At 40.5% G+C, this 20,386-nt stretch overlaps 2 protein-coding genes across 2 annotated transcripts; both read right to left on the bottom strand.

Annotated features, from left to right (window-relative positions):
* Positions 1-3,885: 3,885 nt before the first annotated feature.
* LOC148215383 (vomeronasal type-2 receptor 26-like) lies at positions 3,886-6,618 on the bottom strand. The gene is made up of 2 exons (XM_088143687.1): positions 6,501-6,618; positions 3,886-4,787 (listed from the first exon to the last, which is right to left on the bottom strand). Exon 2 carries the CDS (start codon positions 4,783-4,785, stop codon positions 3,886-3,888), a length of 900 nt encoding a protein of 299 aa, XP_087999813.1. The 5' UTR covers positions 4,786-4,787; positions 6,501-6,618.
* Positions 6,619-17,005: 10,387 nt separating this feature from the next.
* Positions 17,006-19,705, bottom strand: LOC103062477 (vomeronasal type-2 receptor 26-like). Its single transcript, XM_025170076.2, has 3 exons — positions 19,597-19,705; positions 17,225-18,115; positions 17,006-17,091 (listed from the first exon to the last, which is right to left on the bottom strand). The coding sequence occupies exons 2-3, from the start codon at positions 18,111-18,113 to the stop codon at positions 17,006-17,008; spliced, it is 975 nt and encodes a 324-aa protein (XP_025025844.2). The 5' UTR covers positions 18,114-18,115; positions 19,597-19,705.
* Between the last annotated feature and the right edge of the window lie 681 nt (positions 19,706-20,386).

Here is a 20,386-nt window from a genome sequence, read left to right as displayed (position 1 = left end):
AAGTTCAGAAAGGTATTTTGTAATGCTGCTTTTGAGATAAATACAGAATCTTAGAATTTCCAAGAGGAATTTCCAACCCTTCAAATGAGTTCATGAAGGCACAGTCTCTGAAGAATTTGAAATGCTTCTTCTAAGGTTTCTTCTCATCTGAGCTGAGCTGCTATTTATTAGGTAAGCAGCCAACAGACTTACCTGCTATCTGTTAATCTCAACTTTCCCTTCCATTACTTTTCCAGCCTCCCCAAAACACATTCATAAGATCCTAGAATTTTAGAATCCCAGCATTAGAAGCAGGATGTCTGTAGGAGAGAATGTCATAATGGTGGGTTCAACTGCAGCAAATGAAGCCCTGCCCCCTTTTTAATACACAGGCATGCTGGCTGGGGAATTCTGGGAGTTGAAGTCCACACATCTTAAAGTTGCCAAGTTTGCAAAACACTGCTCTAGAGTATCTCTCCTCCCTCCCTCCCTCCCTCAAGAGCAACCTTGATTCATGATTCTCAAGAGTCATTTCACAAGATGGGCAGTGACAAATTTGATGCATAAATAAAAAAGTAAATAAATGATTAGTCTATGAAAGAGTGACCAGTGCAAAGTCAATCAGTGAGCTTTGATGGCTGATGATGGACTTGAATTTTTCTGAGGCTTCCTGATAACCAACCATGTTAATGTAGACTTTCCACAGTTTAATTCAGGATCATACCTAGCTCTCCTTGGTCCTAGTCCAGCCCCTTAACCATTACAACATACTGTCTTCTTTGTGGGTCCCATCTGCTTTCCTATACTTTTCTTTTGAAGCTTATTTGCCATCTTTTCCTCCACAGAGAAGACAAGCAATGGTTTATCACCAACCAAATAATGTGGACTGTTCATGTCCTAAGGGACAGATGGCCTTATATCCTGAAACCTATTAAATAGAGGGGCAGTTTTCTGTTGCAAATCAATCCTACTCTTTCTCTTCACCCAAAGGCACATTTCCTGTCTACCTGGGAAAATTTTCCATTCAATCTCTCCCACAACAAAGGAAAATGAGACGTTGGTTCCAGTTCTTTTCCTTTTTAGCAGTTTTCAGAGGTATGTACAGATATATAATTTTTTTTTTTTCAGACAAAGGGGACAGGACATTCTCAAAGCCATTAGATAGCAGGATTCCTTGCTTCGATCATTGACCTATCATAAAGAATTTGATTTTATAAGGATTCCTTACAATGCTTTATGTTTCAGTTATCCAATCAGACATTCAACAGGTGATGTCTGGTGCTGATAAAAAAAAAAAATCCTGTCTGTCTAAGAAATCTGTCTGACTTTCCTGTCAAGCCTTTTGACTTCACCTTCACCTTCAAGAAGCTCCTGGAGAAGATTTGGAATGGTTGGGAGACATTGCTACAGGTTCAATTACCATATACCAGTGTTGTCAAAACTTGACCACTTTAAGATGAGTGGACTTCAACTCCCAGAATTCTCCAGCCAGCATATGGAGACTGCCATATACTATTCATGTAAGGCGAAGGGTCGCTTCACTATCTCCATGGGTGATTTGAATCCCTTCTTGTAATTGCAAATGAACAATCTGAAAACTGAAGACACGGCTCTGTATTACTGTGCATGCTACACAGTGAGGGGAAGTAGATCAGATTTCAGACAAATCAGACTCTTTGTTTCTAATAATAGCACACCATGCTGTTAAATAAAGAAATGAGAAGCAATGGTGTATCTTTTTATGCCACTGATCAGAAACTGACGTGAACACCTGGCTGGGGAGGAATGACATTTTGAAATTCTCTACCAAATTAGTAAAAGGACCACAGTGATCTCAGGGTTGTGTCAAAGTCAGCAGATTGAAATCCCTATGCACCAGCAGCCTCAGGGAACTTATTGACCGCCCAGCAGTGAAATGCACCAGCTCTGTCAGGGATCTGCTTGGCAACAGAGAGGGTAGCACACCAGGAGCAATCTCAACTGTTCCCTTCCACCCAACTTCAACTAGAGTACCTCACATCCAGTTATCTGTAGAGCAGAAGTCCTCTGAGATCCTTCAAGGCCCCCTAGATAACAATAGCCACTCCTTTCCTCCTCCTCTGTGGTCTTGGCTCATGACAAACCTGAAACCCAGGTGGCACAGTTCCAAGAGAGGGACTAGGCTGTTGTCCTCATCCATGATAAGATCACAAATGAGGGCAGCATTATTACAAACTGACCTGGTGTTCAAAAACAACATCCATAGCCCAGGACCACCCAAGATCCAATGGCCAGGCATTGAGGGTGGAGGCTGGGGGTCAGACAGCAGGATCGCTTTCAAACAGCAGACCTGGTGTCCCCAAATATAGTCTGCCCCAGGTTCCCTGTCTCTCCTTCTGCCTGTCACTGTCCTAATGTTTTAGCTATATAAACAAAGATAATGTTAGTAGCTTCATTCCCTCTCTCCAAATGTCTTTTAAGAAGGAAAAAAAATGCATACAGAGGTTTCTAATGATAGTTCTGATATCTTGCCTTTTTGATCTTCCCCACTCCCATGGATGCCAGAGACTGCAAGTCTGTGAACCATGGGGATTTGTCCTGAAAGTCTCCTGACTCTCACTTTATAAAACTAGGCCTAAACATCCTCATCCTTCTCTTTCAAAGGTGGTGATTCTTAGATTCTGTAAACAGAAGGCGTTCTCCCAATTCTTGCTTCTTCAAAGTCATGAATTAGGTCAGAAAATCATCATCTATCTAGTGTCACAAGATGGCAGTAAAGGCCCAACTAGAAAGAAATTGAGAGGCACAAGGCCACCTGAAACTCTTGGTTTGGGTTTCAGCTACAAGGCTGTTTCCTCTGTGGTTCCACAAGTCAACTGTGAGACGATCCTTGAAGAATTATTTATACTTCAAATGTTATAATAAGTTTGTTTTCAAAACTGAGTCATCAGTGAACTCCTGGAACATAGTACTAAAGTATAAAAGCATCCAGCTACAGCCTAGAAAATGGGAAAATTAACAGGTTTTAATGGAGAATTAACAGGTTGGAGAATCCCTGGTCCTCTACTGTGAGGAATAGTCTTGGCATCTGGCAGATAAAGTCACTCAACTCCAGTCAGCTGAAGTAAAAGCAGCTGATTCACAGTACTGCTGAGGTCCACTGACTGCTGGCTACCTGCCAAGGAACCTCCGCAATGGAGAGGCCATTGCTCAATTCAGTTCTGCTTCTGCCCAGGGAAATGTTGAAGGAACTCCACCAACCCTTTCCAGCCACTTGTTCCCGTTCCTCCTACTAGCCCAGATAACTGGCACTATCATTGCCAACATATCTGACCAGGACCACCAAACACCTCTGCCATCCACAAATCACCAGCGAGGTGAGCCTACCAAACAGGCATCTATCTCAGCACCGTGATGGGGGGGGGAATAAATAAATAATAGCAATCTTCACATCAAAGGAAAAAGGAAAATTCATTAAAATAAAATAAGAATTATAAAGCACTCTAATAGTCTATGCAATACTCGACCCTGCTTGCTTATTTGTTTGTTTGTTTGTTTACATTTATTGGCCACCCAACTCCAGTGGATTTTGGAGTTAACCAATATAATGAATAATCAAACCAAAATTACATTGTGCAGTAATTGTGTTAGTAAAGCAGAAGTTCTACAAGCTGAAAAGTGCTAACCTAACAACAGCTTGCATTATTTTAGGGTCTGCTACAAGGAATTTTACCTAAACTTCATCTGGGATGTGGAAATATTTCCCAGGCTTAAAAGAAGCAATCACCAACCTAATTATGCCACCAAATATAAAACCACCACCAGGGTCAAAATTGTAGAAAGCTCGAAGTCAGTGAAAGGACCAATACAGATCCCCCCCCCCCCAAAATCTATAAAAATATTACTAGTCATGGCTGAATCAATTCCTTAGTTCTTTCTCTTCGTCAACTGTTCTTTGCTATTCAGCTCCGGCTTCAACAGAATAATATAACATTTTGGGACAAAGATACAACTGAGTAAGCCAGCACTGGAGGCTAAGATAGAAAAGATCTCCACGGCTAGCTTGTCTTTTCCTTTGGTGCTCAGGTAGGCTGGAAGAAAAGCTAACCAAATGCTGCAAAACACCAACATGCTGAAGGTGATGAACTTGGCTTCATTGAAACTCTCAGGCAGGTTCCTGGCTAGGAAGGCCACCATGAAACTGATGATGGACAGAAGCCCCATATAGCCTAAGACAAGGGAAAACATGATGATGGGCTCTTCATTGCATTCTGCTATGATATGTTTGGTGAGTGAATGTTTGTCCAGATCTGGGAATGAAGGAAAGGTTGCCATCCACACAACACAAATAACTGCTTGAAAGAGGAAACAGCAGAGCACGATGGAGTTGGCCAATCTTTTCCCCACCCACTTCCTCATGTTGGACCCTGGCCTCGTAGCCATGAAAGCCACCACCACGGTGATGGTCTTGGCCAAGACACAAGAAATCGCCATTGAGAAAGTGATGCCAAAAGTGGGCTGTCGAAGAAGACAAGTGACTCTGCTTGGTTGACCAAGAAAGAGCAAAGAGCAGAGGAAACAGAGCAGAAGGGAGAAAAGGAGAGTGTAGGAGAGATCTCGGTTGTTGGCTTTGACTATCGGAGTATCTCTGTGCTTAATGAATGTTTCAAGCACAAAGACCGTGGTCAGGGAGAAAGCCAGAGCAGCTGAAGCTAAGCCGATTCCTAAAGGTTCTTCATAAGAGAGAAAAGTTATCAGTTTAGGGATGCATTGAGTGTGGTCCTCATTTGCATAGTGATCTTCTGAGCATCTGAAACAGTCATTCATGTCTGGAAGAAAAGATCAGATTCCAGTTCAGGTCTTACCCACTGAGATATTTTGTACATAATTAAGTCTGTTGTTGCTAACGTATTCATACAGCTGTGTCTCGAATGAGGACTCTCGAATGCATAAAAAAAATCAGTTTAATTTTGCATTAAGAATTAGTAATCAGCTCCTGTGGTCATGACAATGAAGTCTTCAGAATATGAAATCATGTGTCTTTGTAGGAATTCCCAATTTTGTCATTTTTTTGAGAAATATGATTTTTGTTCATCTATTTTTTTTTAATAAAAGAAGTTTATTATTCATCTAAATTTTTTAAAAAATATTTTTAGCCCGCCTAAGATACAGAAAGTTAAGGTGGCAGATATAGCATTGCATCCTCTACAGGTACAGCTCTGAGAGTTGGGTTGAAGGAGAGTGACTGGTACAAATCACCCAGGCAGTTTCCATGGCTGAGGGTGGACTTGGAATCTGGGTCTCCCCCCACTAGCCCAACACTTTCACTACTACCCTACACATGGGTAGAAAAAGAGGGGCCAGCTTAAAGTGATCTGGTGGGATTCTCTGGTGGAAGATGGACTAGAACTTGTGCTAGATGTGTCTTCTAATGAGGAGATGGAGGAGGAAGTGGAGCCAGGGTCATATAGGAATAATAGTAATGGAGCAGGTGATTCCAACAGTGTTGAAGCCAATGATTCCATTTAGGCTGCTGAAGATCAATCAAGCTCCCAATTCAGCCGCCGCTTCTGATTAAATTTCAACAAGAGGGGGGAGTACTCCACAGATCTGAGAGACTTGTCAGGAAGCAAACCATCAGATGGCTAATATCGACAAGTATTGGGTGGAAGCTCAGCATGGGTGATATATCAGCCTCACTATGGGGGACAACACTGAGAACAATTTTTCAAGCCTCAACTTTCTTGTGTTTTCCTTGCTCTGATGTGATTAGAACTCTGGATTCCACCCCATTGTATCTCTTGTCTTTTCCCTTCAATTTCTTGCTTGTTTATTGGATTCCTGGTCTCAGCCTGTGCCACACCAGTGACGATCTTTTTACTTGCCCTCTTAAGATATTGGTTAAAAGGACTCTTCTTCTAAAAGTTCTGTCTGCAGGCAGCCAACAGTACTGGTGAAGAAAACTCTGTCCAATATGACTGGAAGACAAAAGGTTGGGGGTCTAAGATTCTAGAAAATAATGTGTGGACCCCTCCATTCATTTATGGTTCTGCCAAGTACTCATCGGAACAATACAACAATCTACTCCTAAATTATGGGTTATCTCTAATCCACATACTTGACTTGATATATTTCACATCTAGACTAAATATCTGAAGTGCACATTGTGAAGGAGACATACCTCTTCTTTAGAATGTAGAATAATTCTAACCCCTAGAAGAACACAATAATCCAACACATTGAGCAGTTGCAACATAGTTGGAAAGTTTGCCCAGCTCTCTGACAGCATCTTGGTGGCCTTGGTTAGTACCTGGATGGAAGCCCACCAGACAATCTCAGAGCTTCATATGACACATGGAAGTCATATCAAATCAATAGCAAATAAATTCTGTATTGTTACATAGAAGATTACATGAATCTGTCCATGAAGAGACCAGAAACTAAACTTCACTTGAAAGAGACTTTACATGTTTATCTGTATATCACCCTGTAATAAATGAAGGTCTCTCTGTGTGGAATACTGTCTATAGAGCATCACCTACCCTTCTGGTTTGAAATCTTTCCTTCAGGACATGGAGTACAGTCATAGCAACAAGATTTCTTCCCTTCCTTCTTCTTCTTCTGATAACCTGGTTGGCAATAATCATTACATACAGAATGGGGGACCACCTAATCCATAAACAGAAAAGGACATTTAGAATCAAAATGTACCCATCAAGTGTCAAGAGATAAACTACTTTGCTGTATAGTAGACCCTGAATTAAGGGGTGTGGGATGTGGTAGTCAGCACTTTCCATATTTAAAAGAGTAAAGGCAGAAGCATATATTGATGGAGTGATGGCCCTTGGACATGTCTTTCACAGACTTCCAAATCTTCAATCTGTTTTTAATAAGAGTTTAAAAAGAGTTGCCAGTCCTAAAGATGAGGGAATTGCATGATGTGTAATTGCATGTGCAATTGATGTGCAGTTGCATGATGTGCACAATCACATCACACAGTGCAACAGTGCAACAATGTACAACCCATAAATATTCTTTGGAAAAAAAAATGAAGACAGAAGTGTTGCTTTCCTTTCCAATCTGCTATGTCTCTGTGGGTTTAATGGTTTTCTTTTTTCTTTCTTTCTTTCTTTCTTCCTTTCTTCCTTTCTTCCTTTCTTCCTTTCTTCCTTTCTTTCTTTCTCTTTCCCTTCCTTCCTTCCTTCCTTCCTTCCTTCCTTCCTTCCTTCCTTCCTTCCTTCCTTCCTTCCTTTCTTTCTTTCTTTCTTTCTTTCTTTCTTTTTTCTCTTTTCTTTTCTTTTCTTTCTTGGTAAAGCTCCAAATATAAAAGATAACGCTAAGGCAGAAAGCTATGCAGTAAAGAAGATGTTCTGAGAACAATAGTATCCCAAGGTACCAGGAATTCAACCATTGCTTACGGTATTGATGGTTGTTTTTTTACAAATTGTGTGAAGTATTCTTGGAGCAGGAATTCATGCATGAAAGGAGATGGATGAGACAAACATCAGAACCATCTTCCATGCGGAAGACACACTATTATTTCCACTTGAAACAATGTAAGAAGATATTTGGGGAAGTTAGCAATATCTACTCCTATCTCAGATTTGTTCTTGGAGATCTCAGTTCATTAACAGCTTGTACATATTACTGTATGTATCATTTTGGTTATGGACTCTTTCTTCTATCATTCTGTGTTTTCATTCATTTATAAAGACAAGGAAAATGGGGAATAAATATATAGATTAATTCACAAAGAAAGTAAGAGATAAATAATATAAACTTAACTAGAAGGTAGCACCATGGACTGCAAGTGATTAAACCAAGTACCAGTCTCTGAAATGACTACTTAGTAAGATTCATATAAGAGAGCACTTGTTGACTGTAAGATTTGTAAAATAGTCTACCTATGGAGTTGTGGACTCTTCATCTTTATAGCTTCTGAAGAGGAGGCTGGACAGCCACCTTCCATGGTAGTTTAAATGGCAATTTGCACATTGCAGAGGGTTGGACTTCATGATACTAGGCTCCATTCAACTCTACAATTCTATATTTCTAAGATTCTCAGTCCTGAGTTATTAAAAAAAGAAAGAAAAAGAAAAGAAAGACGAAATCTAGATTGTGCACCTGGTTAAAAGCTCTATGCCATACAATCACATCCTCATTAATGGACATTTGTTTTCCTTCCACAGCCTTGGGGTCAACCTTTCCAACTTTCACCCTCTGGAAAGTGTGATTCGGGAATGTGAGCAGGTTGGTGATGTGAAGCTGGCTTTCCACTTCCCCATTCGCACTGAAGGACACTGTTTCTCCTGCTGAGTTGTTAAAGGAAATGCCTTGAAGGAAGAAGTGAAGCTGGTGGAAAAGGAAATAGATAGGTTGTTGAGTAGACAGACAGACTAATGCATTTGTTGAAACTCTTGGGGATCCATATAAATTAGTCTAAAACATTAAGGCAGACATTTGTCCCAAGTAATGTTTGCAAGTGTATTCCATGTACCTTACCATACTGAAATCAAGCTTGTAAATAGATTCCTGCAGTTGGGTATAGAGACTGCATGATTTGGGCCATATGTCCATAATTATGCGGCTTCATTCACATGGAATGGTGGCCTTACCCATGGCTAGCCCATGATCCACTTCCCCAGAGGCAGTTTAACCCAGGCTATTCTGAAATCTTCAACCCTTTCCAGAACAGGTCTAGATTAATCCCTTCCATTGCAATGATCTAGAGACCACTTGAATGAGTGGGGGATAAGGTCCAGAAAAGGTGAATAGTGATACACCAAGGAATATACCACTGTTTTCATATTCACCCTATTGGCAAAAGACCAGAACAGCTTGAGAAAGAAAGGATTTCCCGCTTCATCTTCTGTTCTTTCCTCTTCTCCACTCCATGAATACTGCAGCACCCAGAATGGTGGATATAAGTCACAAGAAGGAAGATTCTGATGGAGTTCTGATGGAGAAACTTTCCAAGACTAAGGGAAACCAGTCAACCAGATAAGAGGTGGGCTTTCTTCATTGGAGGTGCTCAAGAAAGCCTGGAGACCCCCTTGAAAGGAATGCTTTAAATGTCCTGACCCAGTGTCCGGAGGCTCCGCATGCCTGGGTGGAAAGGAACACACTCAGCCTCAGTCCTGACAAGACCTAGTGGCTGTGTTTGTTTCACCCCGGTGGTTCCAGGGAGACCAGGGCACAATATGGGGGTCCTCTTGGACTCACAGCTCCTGCTGGAAGAACAGGTGGCAGCTGTGGCTTGGAGAGACTTCACATTCAGAAAGGGTTTTTTTTCCAGATAAGTGGCTATTGTAGGGAAACAGTTGTGTTATTCTATTGGAGCACAAAATCATACGCACCTATTCAGACTGAGAATTTTTATCAAAAGGCACACGTTTTTGTGAGCTTCACCTTATGCCTTTTAATAAAATATGTTAGTCTAAAAAAAAAGTACTACCAGACTTCTAATTTCTGGTCTCTAGGCTGAACCTATTTGCTTATAGTTAAAACTATTAAACATGTCAGTAGATCGTGTTACAAGTTATTCAAAAATATTGGGGGAAATGAACAATTATATGCATATCTTGGTGCTGCATTAATTATCTAAAAGAAGATACTTCATTTCAATATTGGAAGATGTTTGGGTTTTTTCCCCCCCTCAAGTCTTTCCCAATTTTTCCTATTTTTTACGTTAGAAAAATCCCTTTGGAAAAAATTATGGAATGTTGGATGTTGTGCTAAGCAAGAGTTGGACAAGGTTATTTCTAAGGATTCCATGAACATTTCCCCACTGATTTTCCACTCCCCCTTCCCCCGACTTTCGCTTTTCTATTTTTCATTCCTGTATAGGGAAAAATGGTATTAATAACATTAATAGTGTTATAGAATGGTGTATGTGGAAAATATGGGTTGAAACATTACCTGCCAGGGCTGAAGCCTTTGGAGACCCAACCTTGTCCTGGAACTGGCTGGAGAGGAGTCTGCAGACTGCAAAGCATGGGCCACAGCATGAACTGCATTGTAGATACTGTAGCTGTGGCCATTCATGGCCATTTCAAAATGGGATGTAGGGAGGGACTCCAAACTTTCCTCTCCAGTACACAAATTCTTTACTGGTTGCTTGGGACTTGAAAACAGACATTGGAACGCTTTTTCCCAGAAATGTTTGAGAAATCTGTCTTGTGGGCTCTGGCCAGGTTTGAGGAGCTGGAGAAAAGTGTGAAAGCCACTAATCTCCCTGGAATGGAGCATGAAGGAAAGAGATCCTTGGAACATATCCATGTTGGTATCAATCGGTTGAGTCAGGAATGCAACATCTATCTGGGCTGTCATAATCCACACCTTTCCATCACATGCCTTTTCATTACATTTATCATATTCTTCAGATAGTAAGTTTTTCAGCCACATCATGGTCAAGGTATCTCCATAAAAAACCAATATACTTGCTCTGCTCTGTGTAAAATGGAGATTAATTCTTCCAATCAGGTCACTGATTTTACTCCAATCGTTCACCTTTTGTTTCTCCCGCTGAGGCACTCTTTGAGTGAAAGCTGAACAGATTCTGTTCTGAGAGAACAGGGCCTCCAGGGAGAGCAGAAAATGTTCTGCACTGTCACCATCATCAGCAAAGAGACCAATCCAGGTCCATCCAAAATTCTTTAGCAGGTAAATGATGCCTTGGACCTGGTGGTCTTCATTGAGAGCCATACGGTAGAAGGAAGGGTTCGGTCCATTTCTCCCTTTGGAGGTAAAGGATCCATACGCCAGCTAAGAAGAGAGGAGATGTTTCAAAAATTAGTTAGAAGAAGGTGCTGCACATCTCTGTGAAGAGTGTGGCCACAATATTTTTGATACAGCTTCATTTGTGAAGTGATATACTTTTATCTTGGCAGTCTCTGCTGGCCTTAAGTAGAGTGTGACTTAAATTCATTGCTGATGAGACAGTTCCTGCCTGATTATAGGTACTTAGAAATAGAATCCTATGGGTGAAATGGACTTTAAAGTTCATGCAGTCCAATTCCTTGCTCAATGCAGGATACCCTTAGAGCAACACTTTCACAGAGGAGCCTGATATATTTGCTGGCCTGAAGACAGTTTTTAGGAGTAGACCATTTCTTGGTGTTTACTGGTTGCCTTGTTCCAAGAACTAAAAGTCTGGGAGAAGCAGCTGGAATAGAAATAACAAAATTTGACTCTACAAAAAAATATACAGGAGCAAGCAAATTGGAGAAATAAGGCAGTCCCATCTGTGGGGGAGAGTTATGCCAGATGGTGGGAAATTTTGGCCCTCATAAAAAGGAGTGTGGAGGGAAACTGGGAGAGGAGATATAACTACAAAAGTGCTCTAAATCCTGAGGAAATAAGGGATAACATTTTTGACCAAAGCCGGTTAGTACGGCAAAGAAAAAACTTCAAAATTATTAGCAGACATTACAATCAGTGATACTGTAGGAATAAGGACTTTGGCCCTGCAGAGCATAAGAGGCAAGTGGAAAGGCCCATCTGTAGCCATTGGTCACAGATCTCCTCAAAACTGAATGAAATTATGGCATGATGGTTTCAAGTCATAAATCTCTGCTTTCTGGTTTTGTATTTTTCAAGGTCTATCATGAATTAAATGGAAGCAACTATGGGATTTGTGCTCACATTCTCACCCATGTGCAGGGATGGGCTCCCAGGCTAGAGCATCATTTAAAGCCTAATGAGATGCTCACAACTGAAACAAAAACATTGCAAGTGCCCCATATCTGGGTCACTGAAGATGTTATGGTATCCAAACTTCCTATTGGTCTGCTCTCTTTACAGTGTAAGAATGCTACATTCTATGTATGGGTACATGCAATGTGACATATGTTTAAAACAAGGACCCCCAAAAGCATTTCTTAGGGACATCAACACCATAAGATCATAACATACAGCAGAGAACCTGCTCAGGAGCTGCTAACACCAGCTGTTTAACAGACAAAACGCCTGTCTGCAGTTTTACTTGAGAGGGAGAGATTGAAAATTCTGCAGCTTTGGGCTTTTCTTCCCTTTTTCTCTAGCGCAACAGTTGGGGTATATGAGAAACATTCCCTATCAGAACATACTGATTTCAGAAGACAGTACAAATCTCCTATTATATAGATTAAGATTAGGGAAGTAATGGAGAGTTGAAAACAGTTAGAGAAAAGGTGTAGGAAAATATTATGAATCCTGGAGAAATTATCTCAGGAGCAGTCAGGAATAAACAACCCTCCCTGTAACAAACACACACACACACAGGTACAAAGATATACCTGACGTGGGTAGAACACAATAGGTATCAGATAAGAGAAGGGCAGTGCTTGTCCAACAACATGGGAGCAGGAACGAGAAATAGACCAGCCCTACTCCAGCAAGCTGTGCGTTACTTAGGAGCTGCCATACATATAACGTATGAAAAGAATGGGGAAATATATCAAACAAAAACACCTCAAGGGCCCCCCATCCTACAGAGGCCTGACCTGTGGAATCTTATACATCATTAAGATGTCTGCCACCAGGAAGGAGATATCGGAAGTTAATCCTGCAATCACAGCGATCACATTCTTCTGGGAGTTGCAGTTGTAATTGAGGACAAATCTCTGTGACTTGAGGAGAAGCTGCAAAACACTGTGATAGAACAGGTTTTCATGACAGTAGCTGTCCACGATGGAGAATCCAAGGGTAACATTGGACAAAATCTTCAGATTCCCATTGATCTCATTTATGGCAAATGCCAAGGCTAAATTGTGCTGGTAAAATTTTGTGATCCCTCTGAAAATAGAGCTACATACATATTTCATGTGAAAACACCAAAAGGATCAACATTTACTATTTACAACACCCTGCCCATTCTGAAAGGAAACCATGATTCTCAGCCAAGCCTAGCTAACCTTGCCTGGTAGTTGTGCCCAAAAATAACAATTAATGGCTGGGCTGCTAGGAAATGGACTGGAGGGAGACTTTAAATGAGGCCAGCTTTGGATAACCAGATTGATTACACAGGAGATCACCAGGAAAATTGTAGTCTAGAATTGTACTCCAGACTGGGGGGGGGAAGTCCCAGAAAAAATGAAATGGCAGTCATGTCTGCCTTGTTGCTAGCTGAACCACAAACTAATCAGGTTGCCAGAAGTCACAGTTGACTCAAGGTTGATTAAATTGGCTATTTAATAATTTCAAACATTACTGAAATTCTAACCTCATCCCAGGGTCATGGCACAATTGTGGTAAATTTTAGATCATTAGTAGTTACTATTCAGATGAGATACAATCAAGAAACACAATAAGTATAGCTTGGACTGGGGACTTTAAAAAAGAAAAGAAAAACTTCCCACTAATTTGTTTCCATGAAAATTTATTGTTATTAACAGTAGACCTTATTCAGTGACAAGGAATGTCCTACCTTTGGGTATATTCTGTTAAAGGAGAAATCTGGAAAGAATTCATGGAAGAAAGAGGAAGAACCTGGGATGTGATCCCACCAATGACATAATCTCCAGGCTGATAGGACTCATGTGGAAGAGAGATGGGCTCCGTCCTACCCATTACTTTGCACACTGTGTGAGGCAACATAAGTAGGAATATCATGTGCTGCACCATTTGGACATTCTTTCCTCTCTCGAGACACATCTCTGTCATCATACAATGTGTGCTAGATTCTTCAAAAGCTTCCACAGGAAGTAATGAATTCTGTTTTGCTGGAGGTCTTCAAACAGAAGATGAATGTTGATCTGCCAGAGAAGTGCAATGGATCCTGCTGTATGAAGTGGGTTTGATTATGTAATTTCTAAACTTCCTTCCAACTCTGGCATTCTTTGATTCTAAGTAGAGATCATCAAGAGGAAACCACCTTCTTTGTTATCTCCCTCTTTATCAGCAGGGAGCATAATGCATGTCTAGGGAAATCACCAGAGATTTGCAAGACACAAATGTGGAAATCAGGAAAGGGGACAGGTGGTTGATTATCTTAACTGAGTAGGACTCTTCACTCCACTTTTCAATTTCCAGCTGTCAATGGTGCAAGGTTTCCTAAGCCACCACACACACACATTCAGTCATTGTTTTATCGTGGTCTTTAAAAGTCACCTCGAGAGAGCCAAGAAAAATAAATGATGGTAGTTTCAGTAATTACAGGGAAGATAACTGCATCAACCAAGGTCAAGTCAAAGTAATGGCTTTGCCAGTAAACATGCTCACCAGCCCCACCCACATTCCCCTTCCAGATTGAACTAATAATATTGTTTTCTCTGAATATGGAGTTAACTTGTCTTCATAAAGAGTAAATAGCATTAAACAAATAAACAAATAAATAAGTTTGTAGGGAGTCTCACAGGCTGGTCTTGATGAGGTTGAGACCATATTAAAAAGATTGTTAAAAAGAGGAGGCAGGTATCCCCAAACAATTATTTATGTATTGAAATGTTTATGGTTAGTCATACACACACACAGGAACACACACACACACACACTAAACTGATAGTAATTCACTCAGGTCTTACTGTCCACCCATGTTTAAAATACAATAATTATGTGATGATAAAAGAGCTTGAAACAGATATTGAGGGATATCAGGGGCTATAATCAGTCCCCACTGGGATACAGACAGATGGTCTGAAGTGATCAGGTGGACATTTGGAATGGCCCAAATAAAACCAAAATGTTCTCCACAGCTATCATGGATTTGTCTTTGGTGTCTGGTAACAGGGAAGAAAAGGCAGCAAAGCACTGGAAAACATCAGGATGCTGAAAAGATTTAAATTAACTTCACTGAAAGTGTCTGGCAACATTCTGACTAGAAAGCCCACCATGACATTAGAGATGAACAGAAGTCCTAGGTAGCTCAAGACATTGCCATACACAGTGATAGGTCATTCACTGCATTTGACTATGGACACCATCCAAAATCAAATTCATTGCTCTCCTGGTCAACTTAAGGAAGAAAGTTATGGGCCATACATGCAACCTTACAATGCCTGTGGAAAAGGAGAAGAGCTTGAATGAGAGCACTGCTGTCAACCATCTGCCCTTCTATCATACACACACACACACACACAGAGAGAGAGAGAGAGAGAGAGAGAGAGAGAGACCAGTGGATGCATTGCTCTTTTATCCTGGTGTGGAAATAGAAAGACAGTTTCCTGGTCAAATACCACTCTTTGCATTTGGTACAACTTTCAGGCCTTCTCCCCAAAAATGGGAGTTAAAATGGGAGGTTGGTTTTAGTTCATATTGTTTCTAGCAGCTGTCAAAAGTATGTGAGTCTCTGTTTTCCTTTAGACTGTATAAACCTTCAGGTGGCAACTGGAAACCTTGGATTGAACTCCTAGAACCCTCCCCTGAATTGCTGTACAATTCTAAAGTTTAATGAGAAAGAAAATGAGGGATCATGTGAGCAATCGCATGAAATGTGTTACCTTTAACTTAAATGTTCCAGTTCCTTTGATGTTATTGTTGCACAAGTTCTGGCTACTTTCTGGAGTGCAACCACCCTCTGCAATGAGACAGTTCAGAAACATTATAAATAAGTAAACTAATAAAATAAAAACCCATTGTGCTATTCAAAGGTCAGTACAGTTCTCAGCTCCCCCAAAGCTGCACATCTTTCTATGGTGAAATAGAAAGGGACAAGTCACCATATCTTATTTTCCAGATGTGCAACTAGACTACTGTCTCAAGGAATCTGGAAGGGGCTTCTGGAAGACCAGAAGCAGCCATCCACCTCTTACGCGAGGTCTCCAGACTGATAGTTAATGCTTATTGGATTATTGTCCTGCTGGACATGTCTTCAGATGAATGAGGAGGGGGGAGGGAGCAAGTGGAAGCAAGAGCATCAAGTGACAATATTCCAAGACCAGGAGATTCCAGGAGTGCTGGTTAAAAGAGATCAAACAAGTCCCCTGGACTCCTTGCTTCAATTCAGTGATAGCCTCTCAGACTCAGAAGTTCAGCGACCCAGGCCTTAACAGAGGCACATGATGAAGAACCAACAGCAGAGGGCTGAGTTCTGCAGATCGGAGAGGCTTGCTAAATCAGAGGTCAGCAGAAGAGTAATTGTAATGAAACATTTGCTTCAGCTCTGCATTGGGTGGAAACTCAACCCTGCTGATTTACTGGCCTCAGTTCTTGGGAGAATATGCTGGGAGTACTTCTTTTAAGCCTCAGCTGTCTAATGTTCTCCTTGCTACGCTATGCTTAGAACTCTGGATTCCACCCCACTGTATCTTTCATATCTCCAGTTGAAATCATCATTTTCTTATTGGATTCCTAATGTAAACCTGTCCCAAGCCTACTGAATGGGTTAACTTCCTATTTGAAGATACTGGTAAAAGGACACTTACTGTTCTGCTGAGCTCTATATTGGTAGACTATAGGAAGCATCCAGCTGGGAGTCTTCTTGGCTGGTAGCCAGGAGTGCTGGCACAAAAAATACTGGATGTTCATGGATAGGAAGCCTTCTGGAGGGGACTCCAATGGGTTGCATTGATTTCTGATAACTAAAGCCACCACAGCTAAAGCAACACAGTGACAGGTGCTTTACCATGTCAAGAGATAGCACAACAAGGATGCTAGACCTACAGATTAGCAATCTGTAATATGTATTTCTGTAGAAGTCATTAAGCATAGAGAATAATGGCAAATACCCAATATCCTGTGAGTCTTCATTCAAATCAGCTCAGATCAAAACTTTATTATAATCATTGTCCAGAAAAATCAGTTGAATACATTTATAGGAAGAAACAAATGTCCTCAACCTGATGCCCACCAGATGCTATGAGTCCCAGCTCCCATACCAATACAAACGTATGTCACTGATTGGATGACTGAATAACTTTACAGACCATGGGCCTGCAAAACATATACAAATAAAAACAATAAGCAAAAATACAGTAAAATAGTTAGAAAATATGTCAGAAGGGAAAAGGAAGATAGAGTAAAAGGAAATAAGAAAAATACATCATTCTAATGGTCTCTGCAATGCTCTACTCTACACAATATGAGCAGTAATAGAGCCACAATTATTTCCCTTTAGTAAAATACAGGTTCTTCAGAAAGAAAATGGAAACATAGCAACATTTTGTGTTGTTTTGGGATCTGCCAGAAGGAGATTTACATCCACTGATCTGGAATGTACAAATGTTCCTCAGCTTTTAAAATAAACAAACATTCTCCAGCTCCTTGTAACAGCACATTTAAAACCATCAGCGGGGATAAATGAGTACAAAGTTCTGGTAATTCATGAATCAATCAGTTTCTTAATTCTTTCTCTTCGTCAACTGTTCTTTGCTATTCAGCTCCGGCTTCAACAGAATAATATAACATTTTGGGACAAAGATACAACTGAGTAAGCCAGCACTGGAGGCTAAGATAGAAAAGATCTCCACGGCTAGCTTGTCTTTTCCTTTGGTGCTCAGGTAGGCTGGAAGAAAAGCTAACCAAATGCTGCAAAACACCAACATGCTGAAGGTGATGAACTTGGCTTCATTGAAACTCTCAGGCAGGTTCCTGGCTAGGAAGGCCACCATGAAACTGATGATGGACAGAAGCCCCATATAGCCTAAGACAAGGGAAAACATGATGATGGGCTCTTCATTGCATTCTGCTATGATATGTTTGGTGAGTGAATGTTTGTCCAGATCTGGGAATGAAGGAAAGGTTGCCATCCACACAACACAAATAACTGCTTGAAAGAGGAAACAGCAGAGCACGATGGAGTTGGCCAATCTTTTCCCCACCCACTTCCTCATGTTGGACCCTGGCCTCGTAGCCATGAAAGCCACCACCACGGTGATGGTCTTGGCCAAGACACAAGAAATCGCCATTGAGAAAGTGATGCCAAAAGTGGGCTGTCGAAGAAGACAAGTGACTCTGCTTGGTTGACCAAGAAAGAGCAAAGAGCAGAGGAAACAGAGCAGAAGGGAGAAAAGGAGAGTGTAGGAGAGATCTCGGTTGTTGGCTTTGACTATCGGAGTATCTCTGTGCTTAATGAATGTTTCAAGCACAAAGACCGTGGTCAGGGAGAAAGCCAGAGCAGCTGAAGCTAAGCCGATTCCTAAAGGTTCTTCATAAGAGAGAAAAGTTATCAGTTTAGGGATGCATTGAGTGTGGTCCTCATTTGCATAGTGATCTTCTGAGCATCTGAAACAGTCATTCATGTCTGGAAGAAAAGACCAGATTCCAGTTCAATTCTGACACACTGAGATTGTTTGTATACATTTCTTCCTGAAGGCTGCTGTTGCTGACATCTTCTAATTACTTATTCTACTTAATGGGATTCTCAACTGATTATCAAAAATCAATTGAGTTTCTGAATAAAAATTATTAATCAGCTCCTATGTTCATGATATCAAGTCTTGAGAGCAGGAAATCAAATCATGCTATTTATTAAATTTATATCCCACCTTTCATTCAGGATCTCATAGTGGCATATATCATACTCTATTCTCACATTTTTTTTTTTCCCCACAATTCCAACTCTGATATGCAGGATAAGCTGAGGGAGAGTAACTGACACAAATGAATTGGTTTCCCCCCAGCTAGTCCAAGACCTTCACTACTACACCACATTGACTCCCGAGTGGAGAAAGAGAGTCTGTGCCAAAGTCATCCCCGGTACTTCTGTGGATGAGGATGGATTAGACCCTGTTTGTCCAACATGCCTGGAAGACAATAGGTTGAGGGTCTAAGATTGTAGAAAAGAATCCGTGCATCCCTCCATTCATTCACAGTTCTGCCAAGTACTCATCAGAGAACTACCACAATGAACTTCTAAAATGTAGATTAAATCTAATGCACAAGTAGTTTTGACATACTTCATATCTGGTTTGGATGTCTGAAGTGCACATTCTGAATGACTCATTCCTCATCTTTAGAATTTAGAATAGTTCAAACCCTTTAGCAGAATCCTATAATCTTACATTTTGAGCAATTATAACAAAGTTGGAAAGTTTGTCCAGCTATCTGATAATCCCTTGATGGCCTTGGTTAGTGCCTGGAAGATATCCCACCCCAAAATCTCAGTGTCCCCTACACAATGGCAAACTGTTTCCATTTTGTCACAAAGAAAAGTACATGGATGTGTCCATGAAGGGACAAGGGACTTGATGGAGCTTGACTTGATGGAGATTTTATCTGAATATCATTTTACAAAAAATTTATGGTTATTACCCATAACGGAGGAATGGATTGTGAAGATGACAGAGCTTGCAGAAATAGCTAAACTGACTTGTTTGATTATGGAGAGGACAACAATTACTTTTATGAAAGACTGGAAACTCTTTATGAACTTTTTTCTGAAAATGCACAAAAATGAACTGGTGATTTCAGGTCTTATTGATTAAAAGGATTTCTTTATGGGAAGAAGGGAACCAAAATATGTAATTTGGAAGGGTGGAGATGGTAACTACTATGTCTGTAACTGCTGTAAAGAAGCTCGGAAGTCGCTTGGTTAGATATCTTTCTTTTTCTTTCTCTTTTGTTATCTTTCATTTTTTCTTTTATTCTTTCATATTTCTTTTTTTTTTTCCTTTTTCTTTTTGTGTTTCTGTAGTTTTTAAATTTCCCATAAATTTTAATAAAAATTATATTTAAAAAAATGATGGTCACTGTGTGGAACATTATCTACACAGCATTACCTACCCTTCTGGGCTGCAATCTTTTCTTCTGGGCAAGGAGCACAGTCATAACAACAAAATTTCTTCCCTTCCTTCTTCTTCTTCTGATAACCTGGTTGGCAATATTCATTACATGCCGAATGGGGGGCCACCTATCCATAAATGTAAAGGAAATTTAGGATCAAAATATACCTATGTATATTGCCACATATGCTAAAATTGCTGTATGGTATACTTTTATTGAGGGATTGTGGTCAACACTTTTTATATTAAAATAGTAAAACAAGATGTTTATTGAGTGTGGACACTTTTCCTTAACTTTCATGGACTTGCTAATCCTCATTTAGTTGAAAGGAACAGTTTAAAAAGAGTCACCCATCTTAGAGGAGGGGGAAATTGCATGAGGTTTTTCTAGGAGAAGATAACAATCCAAATTAGTGACTGAATTTAGAACTTGACGAGCACTCTCACAAAAATAACTGCAATTATCAGACTGCAAAATTATGAGAATATTCCCCTTTGCTTCCTCTAAGTTGTGTTTAATTCCAGGACATGGAGACACATTTCAACCATTGTGAGATCACTGAACATTATGGGACAAAAAATGAGAATAGAAGTTGGTTCTTTCCTAAAAGCTTTGATTGCAGTGTGACTGCCTCTGAAGGCCATCCGGTGGGAGGCAAGTGGGGTTCCTTGCACATTTGGTTGGCCATTGTGAAGCAAACTGCTGGACTAGATGGTCCAGGGCTCTTATTCATCAGGGCATTGCTTCTATATGAAAGGAGATGGACAAGATAAACATCAAAACATCTCAC

This window comes from Python bivittatus, unplaced genomic scaffold, assembly GCF_059951505.1.
Source record: "Python bivittatus isolate LINGU-HERP-01145 unplaced genomic scaffold, Pbiv_v1 ctg000360_np1212, whole genome shotgun sequence".
NCBI classification, from domain to species: Eukaryota; Metazoa; Chordata; class Lepidosauria; order Squamata; family Pythonidae; genus Python; species Python bivittatus.
This window is presented reverse-complemented; position numbering and strand designations above follow the sequence as displayed.